The sequence below is a fragment of the Phlebotomus papatasi genome, chromosome 1 (assembly GCF_024763615.1).
Source record: "Phlebotomus papatasi isolate M1 chromosome 1, Ppap_2.1, whole genome shotgun sequence".
NCBI lineage: Eukaryota > Metazoa > Arthropoda > Insecta > Diptera > Psychodidae > Phlebotomus > Phlebotomus papatasi.
In genome coordinates, this window is record NC_077222.1 from 74958389 (window position 1) to 74983311 (window position 24923).

General features: G+C 33.3%; 3 protein-coding genes across 47 annotated transcripts in view; 2 read left to right on the top strand and 1 right to left on the bottom strand.

The window, feature by feature from the left end:
• The first annotated feature begins 22 nt into the window (after positions 1-22).
• Positions 23-1370, top strand: LOC129802730 (m7GpppN-mRNA hydrolase). Its single transcript, XM_055848775.1, has 2 exons — positions 23-196; positions 261-1370. The coding sequence occupies exons 1-2, from the start codon at positions 107-109 to the stop codon at positions 1323-1325; spliced, it is 1155 nt and encodes a 384-aa protein (XP_055704750.1). The 5' UTR covers positions 23-106; the 3' UTR covers positions 1326-1370.
• LOC129802738 (40S ribosomal protein S8) lies at positions 1315-2828 on the bottom strand. The gene is made up of 4 exons (XM_055848787.1): positions 2748-2828; positions 2290-2396; positions 1705-2107; positions 1315-1471 (listed from the first exon to the last, which is right to left on the bottom strand). The coding sequence occupies exons 1-4, from the start codon at positions 2749-2751 to the stop codon at positions 1362-1364; spliced, it is 624 nt and encodes a 207-aa protein (XP_055704762.1). The 5' UTR covers positions 2752-2828; the 3' UTR covers positions 1315-1361.
• Positions 2829-3781: 953 nt separating this feature from the next.
• Positions 3782-24923, top strand: part of LOC129802496 (modifier of mdg4-like) — a 47399-nt gene continuing 26257 nt past the window's right edge. For 14 of the 45 annotated variants that reach the window (XM_055848402.1, XM_055848762.1, XM_055848498.1 and 11 more), the window contains exons 1-4: positions 3783-3915; positions 4493-4729; positions 4822-4964; positions 5569-6136. In XM_055848402.1, the coding sequence (XP_055704377.1) occupies positions 4516-4729; positions 4822-4964; positions 5569-6136 (925 nt within the window). In that variant the 5' untranslated portion in view covers positions 3783-3915; positions 4493-4515. Of the gene's footprint in view, positions 3916-4492; positions 4730-4821; positions 4965-5568; positions 6137-8877; positions 9361-9461; positions 9669-9750; positions 10096-10192; positions 11506-11593; positions 12342-12444; positions 12743-12817; positions 13107-13203; positions 13695-13796; positions 14127-14224; positions 14577-14679; positions 14884-14948; positions 17195-17295; positions 17457-17521; positions 19082-19176; positions 19974-20093; positions 20719-20777; positions 21043-21175; positions 21615-21699; positions 22478-23145; positions 23514-24401; positions 24773-24923 lie in introns of those variants that run through there. The other 31 variants (XM_055848608.1, XM_055848516.1, XM_055848719.1 and 28 more) reach the window with 31 other exon arrangements.

Consider the following 24923-nt stretch of genomic DNA (forward strand, 5'->3'; position numbering starts at 1 on the left):
GTAAACCCTAGGGAAAAGTGAGGTTATAGAAGATTAAACATATTTTTTGTGATGAAATTTGGACATTTAGATTGATATTCTCACATATCCTAATTCTCTAAAAGAGATGAGTGCAGCAAAATCTGCCCTGCAGATTGACGAAGAGTTTCTCGATGATCTGGCCAGTCGATTTATCATAAATGTACCAGTGGAAGAGGTGAGATTCTAAGGAGTGTTTCCTGCAGTCATGCAATTGTTGATTGTTTTTGTTCATTAAATAGAGAGCAAATCTCATCCGGATTTGCTTCCAAGTCGAGCTGGCTCACTGGTTCTACTTGGATTTCTACTGTGGAGGTGAAGATGATCGTGGAGTATCGTGTACCTTGAAACAATTTGCCACTCAAATCTTCCAACACGTGCCCTTCCTGCGTCCGCGTCTGCCGCACATGGATGAGATCCTGGACAACTGGAAGAAGTACAAGTTGTCTGTGCCAACGTATGGAGCCATTCTCATATCCGATGACCTAAACCACGTTCTTCTAGTGCAGTCGTACTGGGCAAAGAGCTCTTGGGGCTTTCCCAAAGGAAAAGTTAATGAGACTGAGGATCCTGTGCATTGTGCTATTCGAGAAGTTTTTGAAGAGACGGGTTTTAATATTTCTCACCTCATCCAACCTGGAGATTTCTTCGAAAGTACATTCAATGACCAATTTACGCGACTCTATGTGGTCAGCAATGTTCCCAAGGACACCATATTTGCTCCCCGGACTCGCAATGAGATCAAATGCTGCGAGTGGTTTCCCATTGATCTTCTACCTAGCAATAAAACTGAAACAGATACAAAATCCACAGTTGGCTTCAATGCTAATTCCTTTTTCATGATTATGCCCTTTATGAAGCGTCTCAAGAAGTGGGTACATACACGTCGGGAAAATGGAAAGCCATCCACAGGAAAAACTGATAGCAAGAAACGTCAGCGGCATAAGTCAATGGGAGAACTTGAGAGTATCTGGACCACAAGCGAGGGTACCATTGTGGTGCAAAACAGTGAACTTAAGAGGCGCGACAAGGCGTCAAAGGCCAATCCGAAGCGTCAGTTGTTCGGATCTGATGCCTTTGCCACCTCCACTCCTGATGCCAGTCCCGGAATCATGACCAAGAATACTCCAACACAGCAGAAATCAACCCCAATAACCCCCAAAGCCAAAGCCAAGGGCTCCGAGAGTGGCCCCAAGAAGCCCCCTCCTCGACCCCAGTTTGTGTTGACACCGTGCTGGGAATGGGACAACTTCAGATTCGATATTGACCGAATCTGTGATTTACAACAACAAACTGTCAGATTGTAAAATCCTGTCGATTTTATTAAGTCCGCAAATACATTTTTACTTTGACTTCTTGGACTTGATTTTCTTCAAGTAGAACTCCAATTCCTTCCCCTCCAGGATGTACCCGTCGGCCCTGCCATGTTGTCCGGGTCGGGAAGCAATAGCAGCTGCAAATAATAAATTATGATTAGAATTTCCGTCCTTATTTTCTTGAGAATAATTAAATCCCGCGAAGGACACTCAGTGTAACTATGACGGATATCATCTCTCGCCAGGAGTGATAAACTCAGAACGAGCAATACACCCACTAATTGGCGAATCACCGAATAAGTACTCATCACTGTAGCTTTAAATACTTCACTTTGATATTTTTTAGTCCTTACAAATCTGAGACACTCACCAAGCAATCTTCCGGAAGTAAACTGCTCCTCGAGGGCGGGTTCAACTTTGGCAAATTTCTGCCTTGCCAAGTACTTCTTCATGACACGTGCACTGCGTTTCTTTGTTAGTACATCATTGTCATCCTGACCCTTGGTGTCCTTCTTGCGTCCCAGTGGCAGGATGTAGTGGCTCTCGTACCACTGCCGGAATGGAGTGCCATCAATCACCACAATGGCATTCTTCACGAGTGTCTTCGTGCGCACCAATTCATTGTTTGACGCATTGTACACGACATCGATGATACGAGTCTTGCGGGCTGTGCCCTCTGATGCCCATGAGAAATTGCCCGTGTCCAAACGTAGAGCCCTGAACTTCTTATTACCACCACGTGTCCTCACGACATGGATACGAGAAGCTGCCAGCTGCAAAAGAAAACAAAACAAATTACAATATCATCCACTTTGCACTCCTATCCAAGGCAATGTGTTTCTCAGAGTGCCTATTCTTCATGGGAATCTGCTGACACGCAAAAGGTAAAAATCCTCATCACAGAAAACACAAACACTCTTCTTTTCCACCAAATCATCTAAGGAAAAAACCTTACCTTTGTGTTGGCTGCTGGACGTCCCAATTCATACTTTCGCTTCTTGCGAATTGGCTTCCTCTTGCCTCCAGTGGAGCGCCTCTTATGGTACGAATCCCTGCTGATACCTGCAACAGCCCCAGAATATTTTAGGTTATGTTAAACAAAATAAAATTACCGGGTATAGGACTTGCCATGACCAAGCAAATCAATCCTAAATACAATTAAGTAACTCTCAAATGAACAATTTCCTCTTAAATTTCAATACTTTGAAAGAAATAGGCCAAAATAATAAAGCAGACCGACGAGTCGACATTCACAATAAATCAACACATATCTCAGTCATCCATTTGATTTTTCATCATTTTGTTCAATTTTCCGACTAAAACATTTTCACAGTTTTCAATAGATGCGAAATGCTGGCCATTTTTGTCCTATTTCTCGAGATATTTGCCAAAATATTCAAAAAACCAACTCACCCATCGCGCAGAAAAGTACGGAAAGAAAGACGACAGGCGATGGCAGCGCTAGTGGTAATAAAAAGCAAGTTTATCGAAAATGTTCGGAAATGTAAAATTATGGTTCAAAATGTTCGAAATTGCAAGAAAAATTTATAAAATTCCCTAATTTTTTCTATGTAGAAGTAAATAATTACGTATATAACAAAATATAAGGTAGATTGGTAGATGGGGTCAGGTGTAAAGAGGTGTTAATAAAAGATAGAGAAGTTGGGGAAGAATTAATAATTTCGTCGTAATCTGCTCGACTTTTGGCGCCGTGTTCGAACAAAAGAACAAAAGAGAGAAAAAAATGTGATGATAATGAAAGGCGAAAGGAATAATAAAATCCATCAGGACATCAGGAGTCGCGTTGAAAAAATCGCACTAAAATTTTCATTCTTGAACCACACAAAAAAATTTATTTTTTTCGCAAAAAATATTTATTCATAAAATATAACAATATCATTTTAATTAGGTTTCAAAGATCTTTCTGCTCCCCAAGCAATCTCTTTCCAGCAGATGTATTTTATTTTATTATTTATTTATAACCTTAATCATTTTTGTAGTAAATGCATAATTGAGATTATTATTAGCCATGAATTTATATAGAAGGATTTAGAATTGAAATGTAAAAAGTCTTAAGTCTTAAATTTATTCTTAAGCACTTTAATTCGCAAAGAGAATAATAAAAAACGGTGTGGAAAAAGTGTTTTTGAATATTTCCTTTTAATTTCAATTAAAGTGTATTTGCTGCTACGTAAATTATTGTTGCCTGACAAAATTATTAATATTGCCTTTTACTTATTTTATTAATTTCTTCGATATTTCTGAGTTCTTTGGATATTTTTTATCATTTAATGTCGTTTTTCATCATTAAAATTCGATTTCATATAAAATAGCGGCAAAATATGAAGTAAATAGGCCGCTTAGAGTTCAAACCAATCAGAAACGAGCTTCTATCGCCGGAAGTTCTATTTACCACCGAGTATTGTAGTTCGCCACAGTTGCCGTCGCTTGGCTTCGTCATTCTGGATAAAGTGGTCCGTGCGTGTGGACGTACTGCTAAGACGCTCCGTGAAAAAGTGGAAAAAAGTGTTTTTTAATTAGTGATTTGTGCGATAAAACCTTTTTCAAGGTTTGACTAAAGGTATGTGATGCACTTTGGTGCAATTTTCATTACGATAGACATATTATTTGTGGGGAAAATGGGAAAAATAGATGTGGAATTTTTTTTTTGGGACGCCATCTTCGAAACGATACATTTATGGGCGTCTTTGCTGGTTGAAAGTGGGAACTTCTCGAAAGTGAAATAATTTTTCTGTGACTTTGCCATAATCGAAAAATGGCTGATTGTACAATATTTCCCAAATATTTTTGTTTACGCGATGCTTATTTGATTTTTCTGAGGATTTTCTTTGAGGTCGATTTTTTTTCTTTGTCGCATAAAACGCATTAAATTTTATGGAACGCCTCGGTGGCTTGGCTTGTAACGCCTGCGTCACTATATTGATTTTCAGCTTGAGGTTTTTTTTTCGTGGACTTTTTCTCCAACACTTGCAAACAGATAGATGGGAAGTTGTAGATTTTATGGGAATTTTTTTTATGGGAAACGATTGCTTGTTTTTTGTGGTCTAATAAGCTTTGATTTTCTGTGAAAATTGTATCAAATTTTATGCGATTTTCCCGCTAATTGGAGATTATGTAATTTCCTATCCCACAAACAGCCAAGCGTTGATTCGCCTTCAAAATGGCGGATGAAGAACTATTTTCTCTGTGTTGGAACAATTTCAACACAAACCTCTCGGCGGGGTTTCATGAATCGCTCGTGAATGGCGATCTTGTGGACGTGACGCTGGCGGCAGAGGGGCAACTCGTCAAAGCGCATCGGCTTGTGCTCTCCGTCTGCTCTCCCTACTTTCGTAAGATGTTCACCAACATGCCCGCCAATCAGCACGCATTTGGTAAGTTTTTTTTTTTTTTTGTTGCACTGGAATTTATCTAGAAAATATGAGGAAAAATGCTTCAATTGAATATTATTTTTGTTGGATTGCAGTATTCCTGAAAGATGTGACCCATTCCGCGCTCAAAGAACTCATCCAATTCATGTATTGCGGGGAAGTTAATGTGAAACAAGAAGCCCTGCCAGCATTTATCAGTACAGCAGAGGCTCTTCAGATCAAGGGACTCACTGACTCGGTAAGTTTATTAACCCTCTAACGGGTAAGACCACCTCCAGGCGGTCTTCACAAAAATCACATTTACAGCGACAATAAGGGTTTTATTTATTTAAAACTGCTATAGTGTCCTCGGTAATAGTCTTATAAACATCTCTTGAAAGTTTGAACTCATTTTGACTCTTTGTTTTGTTGCTATTCGCAGTTTTGTGTGACAGGTCAGAGAAAAAGCAACAAAAAATATTTGTGCAAAAAAATCATTTCCAATTTCCATGAAAATACTGATTTAAAGTTATCTGACTAAAATAAATTTATTTTTTACTGAAAGATATGTCATTCTACTTTGTATACTTTATTTTAAAAAAATTGAAAAAACTAAAAATGCTCATTTTAGAAGTGAAAAGATTTTCAAAAAAATTTTATATTTTCTCACCTAGCGCCTAAACTAAAAAAGATAATGAAGAATGGATGGTTTTCTCGACTTTATTGGATCATAATTATCCTAGAAAACATTGTTTTAGAACTTTTTTTTCGCATATTAAAGAAAACACCGTTAGAGGGTTTTAAAAACATTTTTTTTTTTTTACAAATTATCTTTATGTATTATTTATGTATGTTTTCTGTAGGGTGATTCAGCCCCACCACCTCCTAGTTCACCCACCAAAGTTGCAACGCCATCACACTCATCAGCATCATCACCTTCACGGGTCCGCACGCAACAGCGCACTGTTGCAAGAACAACGTACAAAATGGAGTCTGAAGATAGTGCTGACGAGAGGCCGATGATTCAGGTGCATACACAAAAGCGCCCAGCCCCTCGTCAAACAGTAGCCCTTCAGTCAATACCTTCCACCAAGAGGACAAAGATTGAAACACTGGAAAGTCCAGAACAAGTGGCAGAAGCATCGGCAACGACACGGATCTCAGAAAAATCAGAAACGGCAGAATTCATTGATTTGCCAATAAGTGAAACACTATCGGCAAAAGCGGAACCCGTTGAAGAATATGCTGAGGATACGGCTGAGGACATTGAACAGGAAGGCGAGGCTACGTATGTGGAGGAGGACACCTATGGTGACATGAAATACGACGAATCATACTTCACGGAAAACGATGAATCCAACACAAAGCCAAATGTTTCTGGATTTGGAGAAAGCTACACTGAAGGGGATCAAACTGTTGCTGAAGCTCAAGGTGAGTGTCGAAAATCCAATAAGATGAAAGAGAAACAAAGTGGCTGTAGGCATAAAGTTCTTTTTTGTTAAATATGATGACAATTCTAAAGTTCGGCCTGTTGCAGAAAATTTTTATTCCACTTTACTATTTAAATTTATTAAACTAAATTTTCTTTTAAAGTAAAAACCGGGATTTTTTCAATATTTTTTCGCGCGGGTTGTAATAATTAAAATTAATTTTTGCCACAAATATAAATTGTCAGTTTGTTTTTTGATGCAGGTAGGTGGTTATTTTTTCTTTAGTATTGTTCTAAACATTGCTTCAGATCGCATCAAAAATAAGTTTTTTTTTTTGACTTTTAAAACATTCATTAAAAAAAATAAATTAATGCAAGAAGTAAATTTTTTAATTGAGTAGTTACCTGAAACGTACCTGAAACGCTGATTAGAGCAATACTATTTCGAAGTGGAATAAAAATTGAAAGATTATTAAATCAAAAATGAAAAATTAATATTGAATAATTATTTTTTAAAAATTCTGCACAGCGCTAGCCTACGAAATAAGTTTCTCAATATATAATGTTTAAGATAAAATTAGCAATTAAGTATAAATTTATTTTTAAATGAATTTTCTTTATAAAAAAAAGAAGTAAGCAATTTTCCATTATACAGAGCATCAAATAATATTTGAAATTATCTTGAGTAGGATGTAATAACAAAATTCTGCTTTTTTGACTTTTTTTAAAGTTTGAAAGAATTTAACAAAATTTGTTTAAAGAAAATTAAATTAGATTTTGGAATTTAGCAATCAGAATTAATTGAATATTTTAGTTTAGTACAATCTAACCAAAAATTATTAAGAAATAAACAATATTAACTATAAATTGATCGCTCAGAATAAGAAACGAAATACCTCGCAATAGACAAATTTAACAGAAGAGCGATTTGAAGCTGAAATTTTATAGTATTTTTGATAATTGAAATCTCTATAACTTTGAACATAATTAACTCTAAAGTATAATATCCACAAGCAACGTAGAGGGTATATAGGAGTACAGTAGTAGACTCTCGCTCAATCAGCTCTTTTTCAATCGGGCCAAAGATTTTGTTAACAATTTTCACGTTTAATTATGAAGCTAATTTGCTCAAATTCGCTGTAGTTCTTCCTATTTCATCGTGATTCTTTATAATTGAGCGCTTTTTGTAGAATTTACAAAGGCTTTGACGCCTAAATCTATCGATAAACCGGATGACATTTCGCCCCAAATGCCCTTTGAGAGAGAGTCTACTGTATCCAAAAAGCGAATAAAACGATTTTTGTCAAAAATCGAGTTGTTCGACTTATATTCTAAGTCGTCGAAATGAAATAATATTGTTTGCTTGCTTACTTCTTGCTTAATTCATTGATTTGTTCACCCAACAAAGCATAATTAGAATGATTAAAATTTGAAGAAATGCATAAAGAGACCTTGATATAAAATTGTTGGGTGTTTAATGCAAAATATGGAGTACAAGAAAAATATTGCAATATCTTAATTGAATTCGTTGAGATCAAATTAAAAAAAGCGTGATCTATCAATTTCATACTTAATCGATTTATTCCGATTTATTTATTTTTTTTAATTTGCCGTTATATTTTTTTCTAATTGTCAAGAAAAATAGTACAGTGAAAATTCATGTGTTGCTTTTTATCTCGTGATATATTGTAAGTGCAAAATAGTGTTTAAAAAAATAGTGCAAAGAAGAAATGCAATATGCAGTTATTTGGGCCCAACATCAGCTGAAAAAGCAATTAAGGTAAGTAGTTTTTTATTTGATAAATATGTATTAATATGAATTTAAAATCTTCTCAATTTATGCAGGATTCCTTATCATGGCATGATGAAGAAAAGAAGGAAGACGCTTATAAAAATTGCCCCAAACGAAGAGGAAGATCTATGAATGAGAGCACCAAAACGGACAAGAAATTTCTCCAGTTTACCAAATCGGATATTTGTTATGGTGGGTATGAAAGTATCGTTACTGTTATATTTTATTCATATTGTTATACACCATTCGTTGATGGATTTATCGCATTGAAATTTTTCGTGGCAGTGAGTGTTGGATAAAATCTAAATGTTTCGTTAAGTGAGGTTAACATTGTGGTACGAGTCTTGGATAAATCGGTTGGGTCTCGTGAAAGTTATATGTGTTCTTGCTAAAGTGTATGTGGTGAATATAGGAGTGAAACTTGGGAATGGGTAATACAAAATATACAAAGCATGGTGTCTCAGATAACGCAGCCGACTTTCGTTGAGTTATTCAGGTGAGAGTTTGGAGGGAATGTAGCATCTTGCATCTGCATTTACTTCTCATACAATTACTAATGTAATCCAAACATCATGAAATAAAATAAAAATTATTTGATTTTCCGTATGAATTGCAATTTTACAATCTTTTACTTAGTCTGTACATTAGGGTGAATTCAGTGTTGGGTTTAAACTGTTTTTATTTAAATTATCATTTTTAGTCAATTGCAATTGTACCAAAACAATTTTAAGAATTCTGGATAGGATTTGAAACGACTAGTAGCAATTTAGGAGTATTCCTTTATTAAGAATATACAAATACACAATTGCTTCAAGAAAATTAATTTAAACCCGGCACTGAGTACATTAAATAATTAAATGAAAGAATTTAAATTGTTTTGCCTGCAAATTTGTTTAATAATAATAAAAAGAAAGTTACTGAGATCGGAAAAAAAATTTTGCTTTTTCTCAGGCAAAATACAGTTCATACGGAGTCAAAAGAAAAATGCCCAACTTGTCTTCGATGGTTACATTTACAACAAGAAACTTACACAAGCCAATGGTTTAACCACATGGCGGTGTACTGATGTCTCAAAAACACGATGTCGAGCTATTTGTATTACCAAAGGCAATCAACTGGTAACATCTCGCAGGACTCACTGCCATGAACCCCATTGGAATCGGATAAGCAATCGACCCTTGTATAGCTTTGAAGATGATATGAGTGAATATATTGAGATATCGGCAGATACTGAAGAGAAAATAGATGAAATGATTAGCAATATTGATATGAGTAAAAAAGGTATTCAACTAGAAATAATCTCAGAAGATAACAAATTTGGATAATGTGCAAGAGAAATTCAGTGAGATAAATTTAAAAAAAAAGGAAGAACCGAAGAAATGATCCAAGAGATGTAACTGAAAGTCCCAATAAAACTGTAACTATGAGAATTAATTTAATCCTTTTATTTTTTTTATTTCCTCTTTATTTTTTCTTTTCAATTTTTTGAGGAAGTTTAAAAAAAAAACGTATTTTTGTTTCCCTTGACTGTGCAGTGAATTTTGGCGAACACCAATTGTTCATCATTAGTCGTAAAGGGGGAATTCATCTAGTACAGGATAACTATGTGTATCGGTCCAATCTGAGACGTCAAGGACGAAACAAAGATGTGATATACTGGGAATGCATTCACAATCGTAACATGAAATGCCGTGGGCGACTGAAGAGTGTGGGAGATTATCTATTTATTACAAATAAACACGGTTAGTTGGCTCTGTTTAAAAAAAAAAAAGAAGATAATCTGGATCTGTTGAATAAATATGCAAATCCTTTATTCTCTTTCAGTGAAGCATAATCACGAGCCAGATCTACTACGGGTGACCCAAGCAATCAAGTCCAAACTCACTATATTGAAATATATTAGTGAATTAGGATTTTAATAATTTCATATTATTTATCTACTTATTGTTTTCGTTTTTGCACAAAATGATCAGATTGAAAATTTGAATTATTAAAAAGAAAAAATTACTATAAAAGACTTATTGGGAAATGGTGAAAAAAAAAGAAATCAATTGTATTACACATTCTTAATTTATTTTTAAGTTTGGAAATTATTTGTATAATGGAGAGAGAGAAGAAAGCTGTGTAAAACTCTATGATAAAAGATTATATGAAATTTTACTGCTGTAATTTTTATTCTTGAATTTCTATGTTAAATATAGCTGTTGTTTTTGATCCATTGCACAAGATCCCTTTACTCATTGAACTTTCGTATAAATTGTTTTAGATGTTAAAGGCATCTTCACAGTGTCAGAATTGCCAGAGGTCCAAGTAGTTCACAATGAAAAGGGACGAGTCCGTCTGAAAATCGATGGATACTTGTTCACGTTGAATCAATCCAGCCACAACAGAACTGTCTGCTACTGGGAGTGCATTCGACGTAGAGCAAAGATAAGGGATATGCAGTGTCGTGTGAGGGTTGTTACAGTGGATGGACGACTTAAATCTCTCGTTGGTTTGCACAATCACGAACGGGATTTCGTGATGGATAGATATGCTGAACAAAAAATTTACAAAATTTCTCTGTAAATTGGGCTTAATACATTTGAGATATATATAACACAAAAAAAAATGTGGATAAATTATTGCAATAAAAGAAAAAATCAAAAATATATCTTTGATGAAGATAAAACACACTAAAAGATGATACTTTTGCTTTTCCCATTTCCATCAACATCGTGTACAAATGGTTGCAGGCCTGAGGAAAAGGATTCAAGAGAGTATAATTGAACATGAAGATGAGAGCAATGTGACAATGAGTTTTAGGCAAACATCAATGGGTCGACCGTGTCTTGAGCTCAATGGATTCACCTTTCTCTACAATAAGAGTGTTGAGAGTACAGGAACGACATACTGGAGATGCTCTTTTTCCAGTGCCAGAAAGAAGAATCCCTGCGATGTGAGATGTATCACACGACATGGGATTTTGCAAAAACGTTCTGGCTCCCATAATCATCCACCACTGATTAAAAGTACCAAATACAGAAGAAATTAAAGTGCTTTTTTGTAAGAGTTACATATGACTAAAATATAAAATGTTCTAGGTATTTAATTTTTTGGCGTTTTTTGCTTATCCAATAGACTTTAAAATTATTTATCTTGGGGTGATAGAGGCTATTGCTAACACGGGTTTCTTGTATTGTGTTTTCAGCTGGTCCACTAAGCTTCATCAAAACTCCATGGTCAACATCGTGTTTAGTAATTGATAATTATATATACAATTGTCACAGTAATACACACAAAGGGAAGTCCTACTGGAGATGCCACAATTATTCAAAGAGAAATGTCGATGAGAGATGTAGAGCAAGGTGTGTGATTAAAGATGGCAAAATACAAGCTCTAACTGGTGGACACCACAATCATCTGCCACATACGGAAAAAATTCAAAAGATTAGAAAACGTGAATCACTTATGGATAAATGTGATTCTTTTATTTAGACAAAAAAAAATATCGTAAATTGCTAAAAAAAAAAAAAGAAGAAGAAATGTTTTGTAGGAACAAGAGATATCTACAGATCAATAAATTTCAAGTTCAAGCTAGTAAGATGTTTCTCTTATAGTGAAGTAACTTGTTAGTTGAAAAGAAAACTCATAAGTTTATGGTGATGTTTGTATTTTTGCTTTTCAGCTTCAGATGAGGACGAGGTGCATTTTATGTTCATTCGAAGTCAGAGAAATGCAGCTCTTCTATCCCATAAAAACTACGTGTATCGATGTGAAAGATTTCAGCGACAAAAGAGTTATTGGTTGTGTTTAAATTATAAAACAGATCACTGCAATGCACGATTGATATGCGATGGCAATCGTATTGTAAAAGAGACTCTGCACAATCATGTCCCAGATATTAGGCGTTTAAAAAAATCAACAGTTGAATATAAATCCCTCACTGATCCCGATATCAAGAGCTTTATTATAAGAAAAGGCTAAAAGAAGTGATTGTGAGAGAAGAATTTTATTGAAAAAAATATATATAAAAATTGGTACAATGTTAAAATGTTTTTACTGTGTATAAGACATCCTTTCGTCCTAAATGTACCACTTTTTATTGATTGAGGGTATATCTCTCTGTAGAAATCATCGATTTATCATCAGTTGAGGATGTGAAAGAAGACCTTCAGTTCACACGAAGTCAACGTGGAAAGCCAATTTTGTGTATGAATGGCTATCGACTGAGGCTGGAGCGATCATCAAACAAGGGAATTGTATACTGGAGATGCGTGAAGGGAAATTGCCGTGGACGAGTAAACATTTCCAAGGGGAAGATCATTAAAAAGCAACCACATGATCACGAACCACCTGACTATGTTGGTCATATTTAGAACATTTACTTTTTTTTCATGCTGTATCCAAATGCAATAAATGCACATGAAAATGGAGACACAACACACTTTTTCTTCCTTTCACACCACTATCATTTTCTACATGTGGCTTTTCGTGGGAAAATTTCTCCTAACATTTACTGATTTTTTGACATTCAAGGTCTGGATTTCATATACAGCCAACGTGGTCATCCACTGTTGATCATTGACGATTATCTGTTTCGCCACAATCGTGGGCACTACTGGCGATGCATCGGATGCACAAAATACAGTTGTCGCAGTCGAGTAATTCTCAAGCCAGGCCGACAACCATGGTGCATTGGGGAACATACTCATCCACAGGAGACGGAAAAAATTCGCTGTGGTCGCAAAATGAAGAATACTGAGAGAAAAAAGACCAAACAAGTATTGAAAAAAAATGAAGGAAAAAATAAATGTTGAAAGAAAAGCCAAAAAAATTCATGTCTTTAGTCTGTGAGCAATTAAATAATGACATTAACATATATCTGATCTTATTTCTTATTTTATTGCAGATTGGCTCTATGGACAACACAAACTTGTGCCTAACAGAAAGCATGGAACAAATCTCTATCTCTGTGGATACGTATACAGGAAGAAGGCTGTCTTTTCCAACACAGTCAATTGGATATGCTCAAGAGCGGCAAAAAAGTGTGCAGATACAGGAAAATGGGTTTCATGTTCCGCACGAGTCATTACCAATCAAATGGGTGGTATTAAGATTGGCAAATTGCCTCACAATCATTCTCCACCAAAGTTAAACATGAAAGATCTTATAACCGAATAAAATATGCAGAAAAAAAGTCAACGATTTTTTTTTTCAACCATGCCGAGAAATTTACGAGGATTGGAAGGAATTGGAAGCATTTATATTAACATCCGTTTGATTGTATTTTTACAGGATCACCTCCAGTTGCTGTATGGATACCAAATCCCAAGGTAATCTTCACGGAAACTGAGAGAGGCAGACAGTTGCTCAATTTCCGTGGGTATACGTACAAGAAGGAGACCACTTTTAAGACTTCCATTAATTGGATATGCGCCGAAGATAAGGAAAATCGAAATGGTGCTTGCAATGCACGCTGTGTAACTCGACAAGATGGAGCTATAAAGCTCGGAAGGCGTCGTCACAATCACTCAAATACTCTTACGGAGAACAAAAAGATATCTCTTTGGAAATAAAGTGCATAGGGAGAGATTAACCACTTTTCGCCACCGTTTTAACCACTTTCCGCCACTATTAAAAAAATACATTAAAAAAGAAATTTTATTCTCAAACAAAGATATTTTGCATTTTTTTCTTAGCATTGATAAAAAAAGATGATATTTTAAAGTGGCGAAAAGTGTAGGTAATTGGCGGAAGAATCTCTTCTCTATTAGCTGATAAAAGAACATGAAGGCTTTTCAATTAATACTATCTGTAAAGTAAATAAGAATTTTCAGCTGATCAATAGAAGGTTTATTAAAATAAATTGTATATATTTTTTCTTGCAGATATGTTGTATTACGTTATGAGCAACAAAGGACATCGGCAGTTGGTCTTTTGTGGATACATGTTTAATTACGAACGATCTCGAGCTGGTCGAAAATACTGGGCATGTGCTGGAAAATATATGCATAAGTGTTCAGTGAGACTTATGACAAGTTTAGATGATACTTTTTTGTACTCAAAGGTCCAGGATCATGATCATTTGCCGCCAACGAGTAGATTGAAAAAGAAGCAATTGTATCATGTAGGAAGGAAGAATTTTGTTAGGAAAAGACAAGATGATGAAAAAATAATTTGTACAGCTTTCGAATAAAAGACTATTATAATCTGTGAAACCACTGTCTTGGGAGAAATTGTCACAAAAAAAATTATTAGGAGATAAGTTTCAGCATGCAAGAGTTAATAACTAACAGTGATATTGTTATTTTTGCAGGCTGTGCAGCTGCAATCTATGAACGTACAATGCGTGGCAAAGATCAAGTAATTTACATGGGTCAACCATTTATTTTTGACAAATATGTTCAACTGACAAATGGCATTGAAAAGAGGATCTGGAGGTGCAACCAGTGGTGGAATAAGAAGTGTAGGGCACGGATATACACAATTGGCGATCTTGTAACTCCCATCAATAAACTCCATACACATGCTGATATCATTAAGAGGAAGAAGAGAACGACAAAGAAAAGAGTAGCTTTGGATATCGATGAAGCTATAATTGCAACAATTTAAGATCCTTTTTTTTAGTGACATTGAGATGAAATTAATAAATTTGATTGTGAATGAGATGAAACTATATTAATTCAACTTGGCATGTGAAAAGAAAATCTTTGGAAAATTTGTCTGAGTGCAGTATGATTAAAATATATCTAATATTTTCTGTCGTTTCAGCACTCGATCTTATTCCCCTGCACAGTGGTAGTTCTGTATATGTTTCGAAGAAAGATCTCATAAATATTTTCACGAATAAACCACACGTTTATACATCCCGCCTGGCTGATTTACTCTTTGGACGAGACGCTCTTGTGGCATGCAAAGAAAAATATTCCGTCAACCTCAGTCATCTAGATCCAGTTAAGCTCAAATCCCTCATAAGTACGATCAATTGACAATTTGTCCATTGAATCAAATCTAACAAATTGATTTATTTAACTTTCCAGTTCACATTGTGCAAGTTTGCAAGAGGAGCAGTATGCAAATGAATGAGCAGTCAGTATTAACGTATTTAAAAACAAAAATTAACAACTTAACTGCGAAGAAAGAAGGGATATAAATTAAAAAAAAAAAGAAGAAATATCGCTTATTGACAAGACTTTTTGAATTTTAATTAAATCTGTAATTTGCTTTTATATATAGAAAGAAAATAAAACAGTCATTCATTGAATTTTTTACAAGTCTAGCCGAAAATATCCAAAAAAAAACATTGAAAATGTTTTTGGAAAAAAAAAACACAAATTTTCTTTATTTAACCAAATATATTGCAATTTTTCATTTTAGATTCAAACCCTCCACCAACAACCTATGAGTACGTAATGTCATCACAGGGAAGACTACAGATACTCTTCGAAGATCATGTTTTTACAAAGAATCACGAAATCAATGATCGAGCATATTGGCGGTGTTCACACTCCAAATTGCTAAAGTGCAAGGCACGATTGATTGTGGCAAAGAACTCTGAAGTTATTGTGACCAATTCTGTGCACTGTCATAAGCCAATGAGACGACTGGCCTATGGCATGGGACTTAAGAGCAAAAAAACGCGAAATCTACTGAGAAATAAGCTGGAAAATATTGAATAAATTTTCTAAGCACACAGAGTTTTCTTTTCAATTTAGATGATTTTTTTTGTAGTTGCGTAGCGTATTGCAGGGAGAACTAATAATTTTTTTGGATCTCTTTTTCAGATAATACACCAAAACAAGATGGTATTGTTTTAAGTTATGGCGATGCACTTATAAAAGACGATGTTATGGAGTTACATTCGAAGGTTTACAAGAGATACATGGGAAGAGCTTTCAGGAGCTATTGGAGATGTATTCATGCATTCTGTGGGGCTCAATTGATGCTAAGTGATCTGAAAGGGGGCTCAATAAAAATCCTGTCTGACCACAATGATCTCTGCCAGAAAACCGTAGTATGTCAAGAATAAGTACGATCTACTGTGGAGTCACCACTTTCCGCCACCTTTGACACCACTTACTGCCACTTTCTATAAATGACTCAATGATGCTAATATTTCAGCTCAAAAAGAAATTTGATATTTATTATTTTAGCGGAAATGGTAAAATTTGGGGTTTAACTGGTGCAAAGAAGTGATTCCACTTTAAATGACCAACTGCTTTTTCCATCATTGCACTAACAATGTGCATTAATTTTTTTTCAGGTGCAAGATCATCAATAAAAAAGAGGATTATTGCATCGTTTGTTTTTGGATGTTTTGATAAATCCATCTTTAGGAAAAATACAAATTTTTCCTTGAGCAAAAAATAATACAGTCTCCTTTTAAGATTGTAGAAAATGTTTGAGAAAAAATAAGAAGGAATGTAATACAAAAGTTTTTTGAAATAAAATTACTGGATTTTTACGTGTAGTGTTATCAAATTTTTTTTTAATGCAGTTTTGCTTTTTCTAAAAATACATTTTAATATTTTTCTTTTGTTTCTCTTTTGCAGGAAATGGCGAAACGTCCTATATGACCAGTAAATATGGCTCGAAACAATTAGTCCACAATAATTATGTGTTCAATCGTCATGTATTCCGTGGAGATATCACTTATTGGCGATGTACTCAGTATTCTGTTTACAAATGTCGAGCGAGAATTCGCACAAAGAATGAACGAGTTGACGTACTAAATCCTGAACACAATCATGCTGTTATTACAGAGCCGCGAAAGTATGGAAGTCTCAAGAATATGAGAGTCGTCACCTAATTATAATTTAACTGTATAGTGAAAATGTTTTAATAAAATGTCCTCCTGAACGTGTTAACACATTTCATCCAATAAGCATTTACTCTCTTTCAATTTTTTTTTTAATCTTTCAAAAAACCATACTAACTTTTTTATCTATTATTCATATTATTAATTAAATGTTTTTTTTTTCTCAATTCTTCTTTCAGAAAATACAAATTTGTCTTTTGTCACCGGCTTTCGTGGAAGTAGAAAACTCAAAATTGGTGATTACAGCTTCACGAAGAATAAAGTGTCTGGATTTAAAACGTACTGGTCATGTGCTAGGGCAGCATTATGCAAATGCAAGGCTCGTGTTGTTACTGTCTACGAAAATGGTGTTCAATCAGCAATCATCCGATGCAGTACACACAATCATAGTCCATTCTAAAAAACGATTTAGTAGTTTAATTTGGAATTGTCAATATAATAAAATATTGTTTTTGATTCACAATGAAACTACAATTTGTTTTAAAACAATTCTATTCTCTAAATATTTAGGGAGAAATATTCCATTTATTTATTCATTTATTTAACTAATAAACATTGATTTATTTTAGGAAACAATAAAGAACTTCACTGGATTTTGAATGAAGAAGATCGACATCCCGTGAGCTTTGTTACTGGACAGAGGGGATCAACATTGCTAGTGTTAGACAATTTTACCTTTGTGAAAAATAGAGTCTCTAAAAATAAAACCTACTGGATCTGTTCTCGAAAGGTATTGGCAAGACATTGCTAATTTTATTTTTTTTTACTATAATTTTTTTTAAATTTTCTTTCCAGGGAAGTTCAATGTGCCGTGCTCGTGCAGTTACAATAAGGAATAAGGATGAAGATGTTCTTATTTCTAGAACCAAATATCACAATCATGTTTGTGCTTATAGAAAGACAATGGGACATTGAAATATTTACAATGTCTCGTAGATCACAGAAAAAAAAGGAATTGCTTTGCTGGTTATTTTCAAACAGAAGGATTACCCCTAACACTTATCCTTCGTTAAGATTTAGTTTAATACACAACAATAATGATATAGAAATGTATTAAATAAAAAAAGAGCCTGATCTAAACTCAATTTTCAATTATAATAACTTTTTAAATTGTAAGAATTAGCTTTTCATTAAATTTTAACTAACATTGTATTTCTTTTCTCTCTTTCTTCTCTTTTTTTTAAGATGTAGAATACATCGAGTTGAAGGCGTCTGATTTAGATTTTAAGTATGAAAATAGGAGAAAAATTGGAAAAAGAGAGACTACAGCTGAAACGATGGCCTACAAAATAACTTATCAAGAGTCAGGCAGAGGAAATCATTTGCTCATACACGAAGGGCATCGATACATCCGGAACAATTGTCATGGGAATAGGATCTACTGGAAATGTACAAAATGGCATACTGGCTGCAAAGCCAGAGCCATAACGAAAGTCTTTGATTCTGAAGTGTGCAGATTGAAGAATATTCACAATCATCCGGTCATATTTTCAAATGTCTAAATAGCAATTTTAGTGTTAGACTAAAATAATAAAAAAAAAGAAAAACAAAAAGAAAATCATAATGCCAAATCTTTGGCAATATAGAATTCCTTTTAACACAATACAGTGTCTTTTTCTCTTCAATTTTTTGTTTTGTTTTGCACTAAAACACTCAATTTTCTCTTGCAACACCATTTACTAATGAATTATCTGGATATTTTCAGGATTCTACTCATCAAGAAACTATCATGGAAATCCACTATTTTACAATGGTTATCGCTATGTAATTAGTTCGAGGAGTTTCAACAAAATATACTACAAGTGTGCATCTTTTCGCAAAGGCTGCAGAGCACGTGGCATTTCGGATATTGCAGGAGAAAAATACTCCTTTCTCAAGATGCACAATCACCCAAAAATGGAATGACAAAGCTTATCATAAAAAAAATTATGAAATTGAGTAAAATAAAATGTGTTATTATTTAGGCTCTAATAAGTTTCTTTTGTACATATTAAGTTATTTTTGATCAGTATTTCTAATATGTTCTTTTTATTTGTGAATTTTTTAGATATCAAAATAGAATATGTTCCATCGAAGCACAGAGGACGACATTTGTTAGTATGCAATGGTATCCGATTCTTTCGCAATCGACGTCGTGGCACTAAGCAATACTGGAAGTGCAGTCAATACTACAAGTACAAATGCCCTTCGATAATCATTGTCAACGAATCAGCGAAATATGGGAGATTGATGTACGAGCATAATCATGTTGCTGTGAGAGATTTTTGTTAAAAGAAAAAAAAAGAAAAGAAGACTTTATTGAATAAGTTGGAGAAAAAGAAGAGAAATATATTGAAGTAAAATTTGTGTTTCCAATTTTTTTTCTAAAAAAAAAAAATAGTCGGAGAAATTTTGACAAAAAAATTTATGAAAATATATCCATTATTAATTTTAATTTGTTCTTTTCTCAGGTGAGCTCGATGTGGTTTTCACAAAATCATCTCGTGGGCGACCGGCAATTGTGGTGAATGGAATAAGATATTTAGTGATGACGGATTCGCCAGAGAAGACACTTTGGCGATGCAGTTATATGGCATCAAAGAAGCTAAAGTGTCCTGCTCGTGTGCTAATGCTTAAGACAGAACCATCCACTTTTGTCTACATTCGCAGGCTGCACAAACACGCCCCATTGAAGCGTGAGAGGATTGATGAATATGAATATACGGGATCTTCTCGATTTTAGTTGCGTTAACCAATGTTTCTTCTCATTTTGCCTTTTCTTTCTGGTGGAAACAAATAAAAAATGAATAGAACATGTTTTGAAATTTACTCACTCATCATATACTTTTTTTTTCTTCAAATTTATTTAGTCGGATCTTGCAAAATATACACATTTTTTTTCTAATACTCTTTGATTCTCTTTGCAGAACTTGATGGTGATGGTGATATTGTGTTCATACGGAGTCAAAAGGGCAAGATTCATTTGGAGTACAATGGGAATTGCTACTTGCCTGAGAAGGTGACCAAGGGAAATAAGACGTACTGGAGATGTGTCGAGTATACAACAAAGTATAAATGTCGTAGTCGTCTGCACACCATCATTGATAACAACACACGACAAATTACAAAGTGCTCTCCACATAATCATGGAAAAGTCCTCAAGTGGCCAAAAAATAAGAAACCTAACCAGAATTAGACAGTGATCCCATTGGAGTTTTTTTTTTTTTAGAAATAAAAGGCACAATAAAAAGAATCTTTCTCCCAAGTACTTAACATCAGCATTATTTTTGAATTTGGCAAAAGTGTGTGAAAAAAAAACCTCTGATCGAGAGAATTTTTTGCAATTATTTTCTATTAATATTGCTATTGTTTTATTTTCTCTTTTCAGACTTTAAATCGACTTTTCTGTACTATGTGAAGACACAGAGGGGACGTGATATGTTAGTTCACGAAGGTTACAGATATGTTTCCAATCGCGAAAGTTCCAAACACATTTTCTGGCGATGTTCACGATATGTAAAATATCATTGTCGAGCAACTGTTGTTACATCCAAAAATGCCCATGCACCATCAATTCGGATATCTGGCCCAGAACATACACATGATCCGGAAATGCACAAAGACATGCAATACATAAGCATTAAGGAAGAATATGAGAAAAAGTTGCAGACTTAGGGCAAAAATAGTGAGAGAAAAAATGAAAATGTACTAAATATTTTTTGCAAAAATATTTCATAAGACATCCGGGCAATTAAATATTTCATTTTCTTTTTTCTTTCAATCTTAATAGCATTAAACACTACAATTATTCACATGATATTCAGTAAAAAATGAATTGTAGGATTGTTAGGTATCCGAGAAAGGAAAACAGAATGATCAACTAATATTTACATTTTAGATGTATGATACTTTTTCATGTAATATATTAGTATATAGACTAGTGTTAAAAAAATATATATATAAATGTCATGTAACTAAAAAAATTCAAAAAGAATTTTTTTTTAATTCGAAAAAATCCGTTTTTTTGTCGTGCCTTTGTCATAAAACTAACAATATGTTTATGTCTTTGCAGAACCGCAGAACAGAGCAAGATTTGGATATTCACAACGTGGTGCACGGGTATTAATTGTGGATTCATACAGATTTGTAAAGGATAAGAAATTTATGGATTCAATAAACTGGAGATGCAGCAACTTCCGCAAAGATAACTGCAAAGCACGTGCCATAACTAAAGTTATCGATGGCGTGGAAGTGGTTAAACTATCTAGCAAATATCATTCACATCAACCGGACTATTTAGTATCAAATGAGATGTATTGAAATAAACAGTAGTGGATTAACACAATGTAATTTTCTAAAAAAAAAATATTTCCAAATACTAGTATAGGCAATCACAGTAATTTTTTTGTGTATCACTTACGACAATAACTAACTTCACTAACAAATTATTTTTCTCTTGTTTGTTTACAGATGAAAAATCATCAATAGTGTATGTACCATCGAAACGTGGTACAAATTTAATTCTATACGATGGAAATACATACACACCAAATGACAAAATCCAACCAGGACATCTTTCACGGAGCTGGAAATGTTCTCAGTACTATCGGCAAAAATGCAAAGCACGCATTGTCACGAAAAATGATACAATACGTGTGGCTGTTGCAATGCACACGCATGAACCGATGTTTCCTGTATCAATGAAATATGACTATTTTTGATCAAATTTTTATGTAAAATTTTAGTCAATGTATATTTTTTTGGAAATTAATTACTTCGTCATGTTTTTTTTACATCTTTCCCACAATTTTCCTAATATTTACTTTCGATTTTCTTTTTTTGGATTCGTTACAAAATAATTGAATGTGCCCTAAAAGTCAAATAAAAACTTTTTCGTTATCATAAAAAAGGTTTTAAAAAAACTCACAGGTGTGGTTTTTTTTCTAATGTTTAATTATATATCTAATATTTATTTATTTTTTCTTTTTTTTTAGGTGAGAGTACCAATGAAAATAATGTAATTATTTGGGAATTTATCTACAGTAGTAGCATGAGGCCCATGCTGGTCTTCAAAAATAATTTATTCTATGGCCAAGTCAAAAGGAACAAATTATATTGGTCCTGCTATAAGTCAAGAAGACAACGATGCCTTGTAAGACTTTGTACGTTGAGAGATTCCAATGTGGTTTTTGAAAGGGATGAAGTCGAACATAATCATCCTCCAAAGTATATGAATACTCCAGATAAAAATATTCTGAGAACGTCCAACATTAATGACATTTTTGAGAGGTTTGAATGGATGAAAGATGTCAAGCATAATCAACAATAATAAACTAAAACCATTCTTAAGAAAAATGTTCAGACATGAAAACATGTCCATAGGCTGTGAATTTGTGTTATAACTAATATGAAGTAAAACATTACATAAAAGTCAATCATCATAAGTTGAATTTAAACTACCTTAAAGCAAATACTGAAGCTGTAAAGTTGATATTATGTTCTACAAATCAATGAATTTATTGTGATTACATCAGAAATATCCAAACCTGAAAATAGGTCCATAGGCTGTGAATTTGTGTTATTACTGATATTAAGAAATAATATAGTAACATTGATGATATTATATTTTTCATAGATTTGAATTACAGAAAAAAGATGAATGTTGTCCCATAAAGGAACTTACAATTCAGAAAAAAATCCAAAACGGAAAATAAGATCTTAGGCTGTCCAGTAAATTTATACTTCAAATATTAATAAAGTAGTTGTCATATACGTGAAGAAATCAATTTATAATAAATGCTTCTAATTTTCAATTTCTTACGTGTTCCGTAAAGGACATGAAACTATATTTTCAGGTTTTCTACAAGAAGCAGAGAAATATATTCTGTAAAATTGTAAAATCTCATTGGGGCTTTTCGAAATGAAAAAGTTCGTAAAAGTGTGTAAGTTTTTACAAACATTGTTCGCAGCCTGATCACTTGATGAGTATTTTTTGTTCTTTTACAAACATTTGTTAGTAAATGTTCGTAAACACAAAAAAATCGTAAAATTTTGTCATTAGTTCGTTAAGTTTTGCCAAACCAAAATGTACGAACAAATGTTTGTGGCAAAATTTTACCAACATATTCTTGTATGAGTTTACGAACATTTAATGTTTGTAAAAAACCAAAAAATACTCGTCTAGCGATCATGTTATAAACTTTTTTGTGAGTTATACAATTTACGAACATATCGTAAGTTCCCAATGAGATTCACAAACATTTACCAACAATTTAAAATTTAATTTACTTTAAAATTATAATGAATGATTTTTTCTTTAAATTATTGTATTTTTTTAAATTCTAATTTAGTGTAAGTTTTGTGTTAGTGTTTCAGGTAAAATTATAAGTTATCGAAAAAAACTTAATTTACTAATAAAATATATTTTTGATCTCTTTTAGGTCAAAGCATCAAAGAGCATTATGGAATTATATGGGAATTTATCTTCAGTCGTAACAAGAGGCCCATGCTAATCTTCAAAAACAATTCATTTTATGCTAAGAAAATTACAGGAAATGATATATATTGGAAGTGCCATTTGAGCAAAAACCAACACTGTCCTGTGAAAGTTTGGACAAAAAAAGATTTCAATTATATTCCATTTGAAACCAATGGTATGGAACACAATCATGCATCGCAGTTTATGGATACTTCATCAGATAAGAATGTACTGAGAACGTCCAATTTTAATGATATTTTTCACAGGTTTAAATTGTTCAAGAAAGCTTAACGTAAGCGTACAATTAAAATAAACTTAATGCCAAACATCCCACCATATAAATAATAAATTATTCCCATACACAGAAAAAAATATTTTGTAAAATAGTTCGTAAATGTTTGTGAAATCCTATGAAGGACTTACGAAATGCTCGTGAATCGTATAACCCACAAACAAGTTCGTTATATTTTGAACTTTTTTCACAAACATTGTTGGTAACATGATCATTCGACGAACATTTTTTGTACTTTTACAAACATTTGTTCGTAAACACAAAAAATGTTCGTAAAATTTTGTCATTTGTTCGTAAATTTTTGTTTGTCTGGCAAAAATTTACGAACAAATGACAAAATTTTACGAACATTATTTTGAGTGTTTACGAACATTTACGAACAACTGTTTGTAAAAATACAAAAATTCTCGTCAAATGATCATTTTACGAACAATGTTTATGAAAAGTACAAAATTTTACAAACTTGTTTGTGGGTTACATGATTCACGAGCATTTCGTAAGTCCTCCATAGGATTTCACAAACATTTACGAACAATTTTACAAAATATTTTTCAGGAAAAATAATTTTTAGGCTGTGTGAACTAAAGCCATTCTAAATATATATGAATATATATTGTCATTTGAAGATTTCAAGTCCTAATAAATGTTTCTAATATTCCATTGAATACATACTATCATGTTTCCGGCGCTTAAATACGGCTATTTTATTAATTAATGCAGAGTTTAAGTCAGAGTTTTAATGCAGAGTTATTTATAAGTTTATTATTTTTTAATATTTCTTTCAAAATTTTCAATTTTTTTTCATTACACTTTCAATGTGTTCAAAAGTGAAAAATAAACTTTACCTTATGAAAAAGGTTATGAGAATATTTAATTCAAAGATATGCCGCACTATTTAACAAAATTTCTTTTCAATTTTTTTTTAGGGGAAAAATCCAAAGAATACGATGGAATAACTTGGGAATTTGTCTACAGTCGCGTTAAGAGACCAAAGTTAGTCTTCAAAAATAATTCATTTCTCAGCAAAGTTATGGCAGATAGAATTTACTGGTCGTGTCATATGTTGAAGAAAACTCGATGCACTGCAAAATTCTTAACAAAGAAAAATTTCAATAGCATATTTTTTGAAAAAAATGGCATTGAGCACAATCATCCACCGGAGTATACGAATATTTCAACAGAACAGGCTATTATGAGAACTTCCAATATTAATGATATTTTTCAAATGTTTGAAAATACTCAAAAAAGATATATGACTGAAGTGAAACCTCATAATTTCTAAAAGAAAAAAAAGGCTTTTTTGAAGTAGGAAACTAATTCTCATACAGTGAAGTTAAACTATGTGATCATAGAATTTCTCATTATTAAATCTAAAAAATTACCCCTATTAAAATGTTCCTTATTATTCAATTCCAATGTTCCAATGAATACATAAAACTTCATGATGA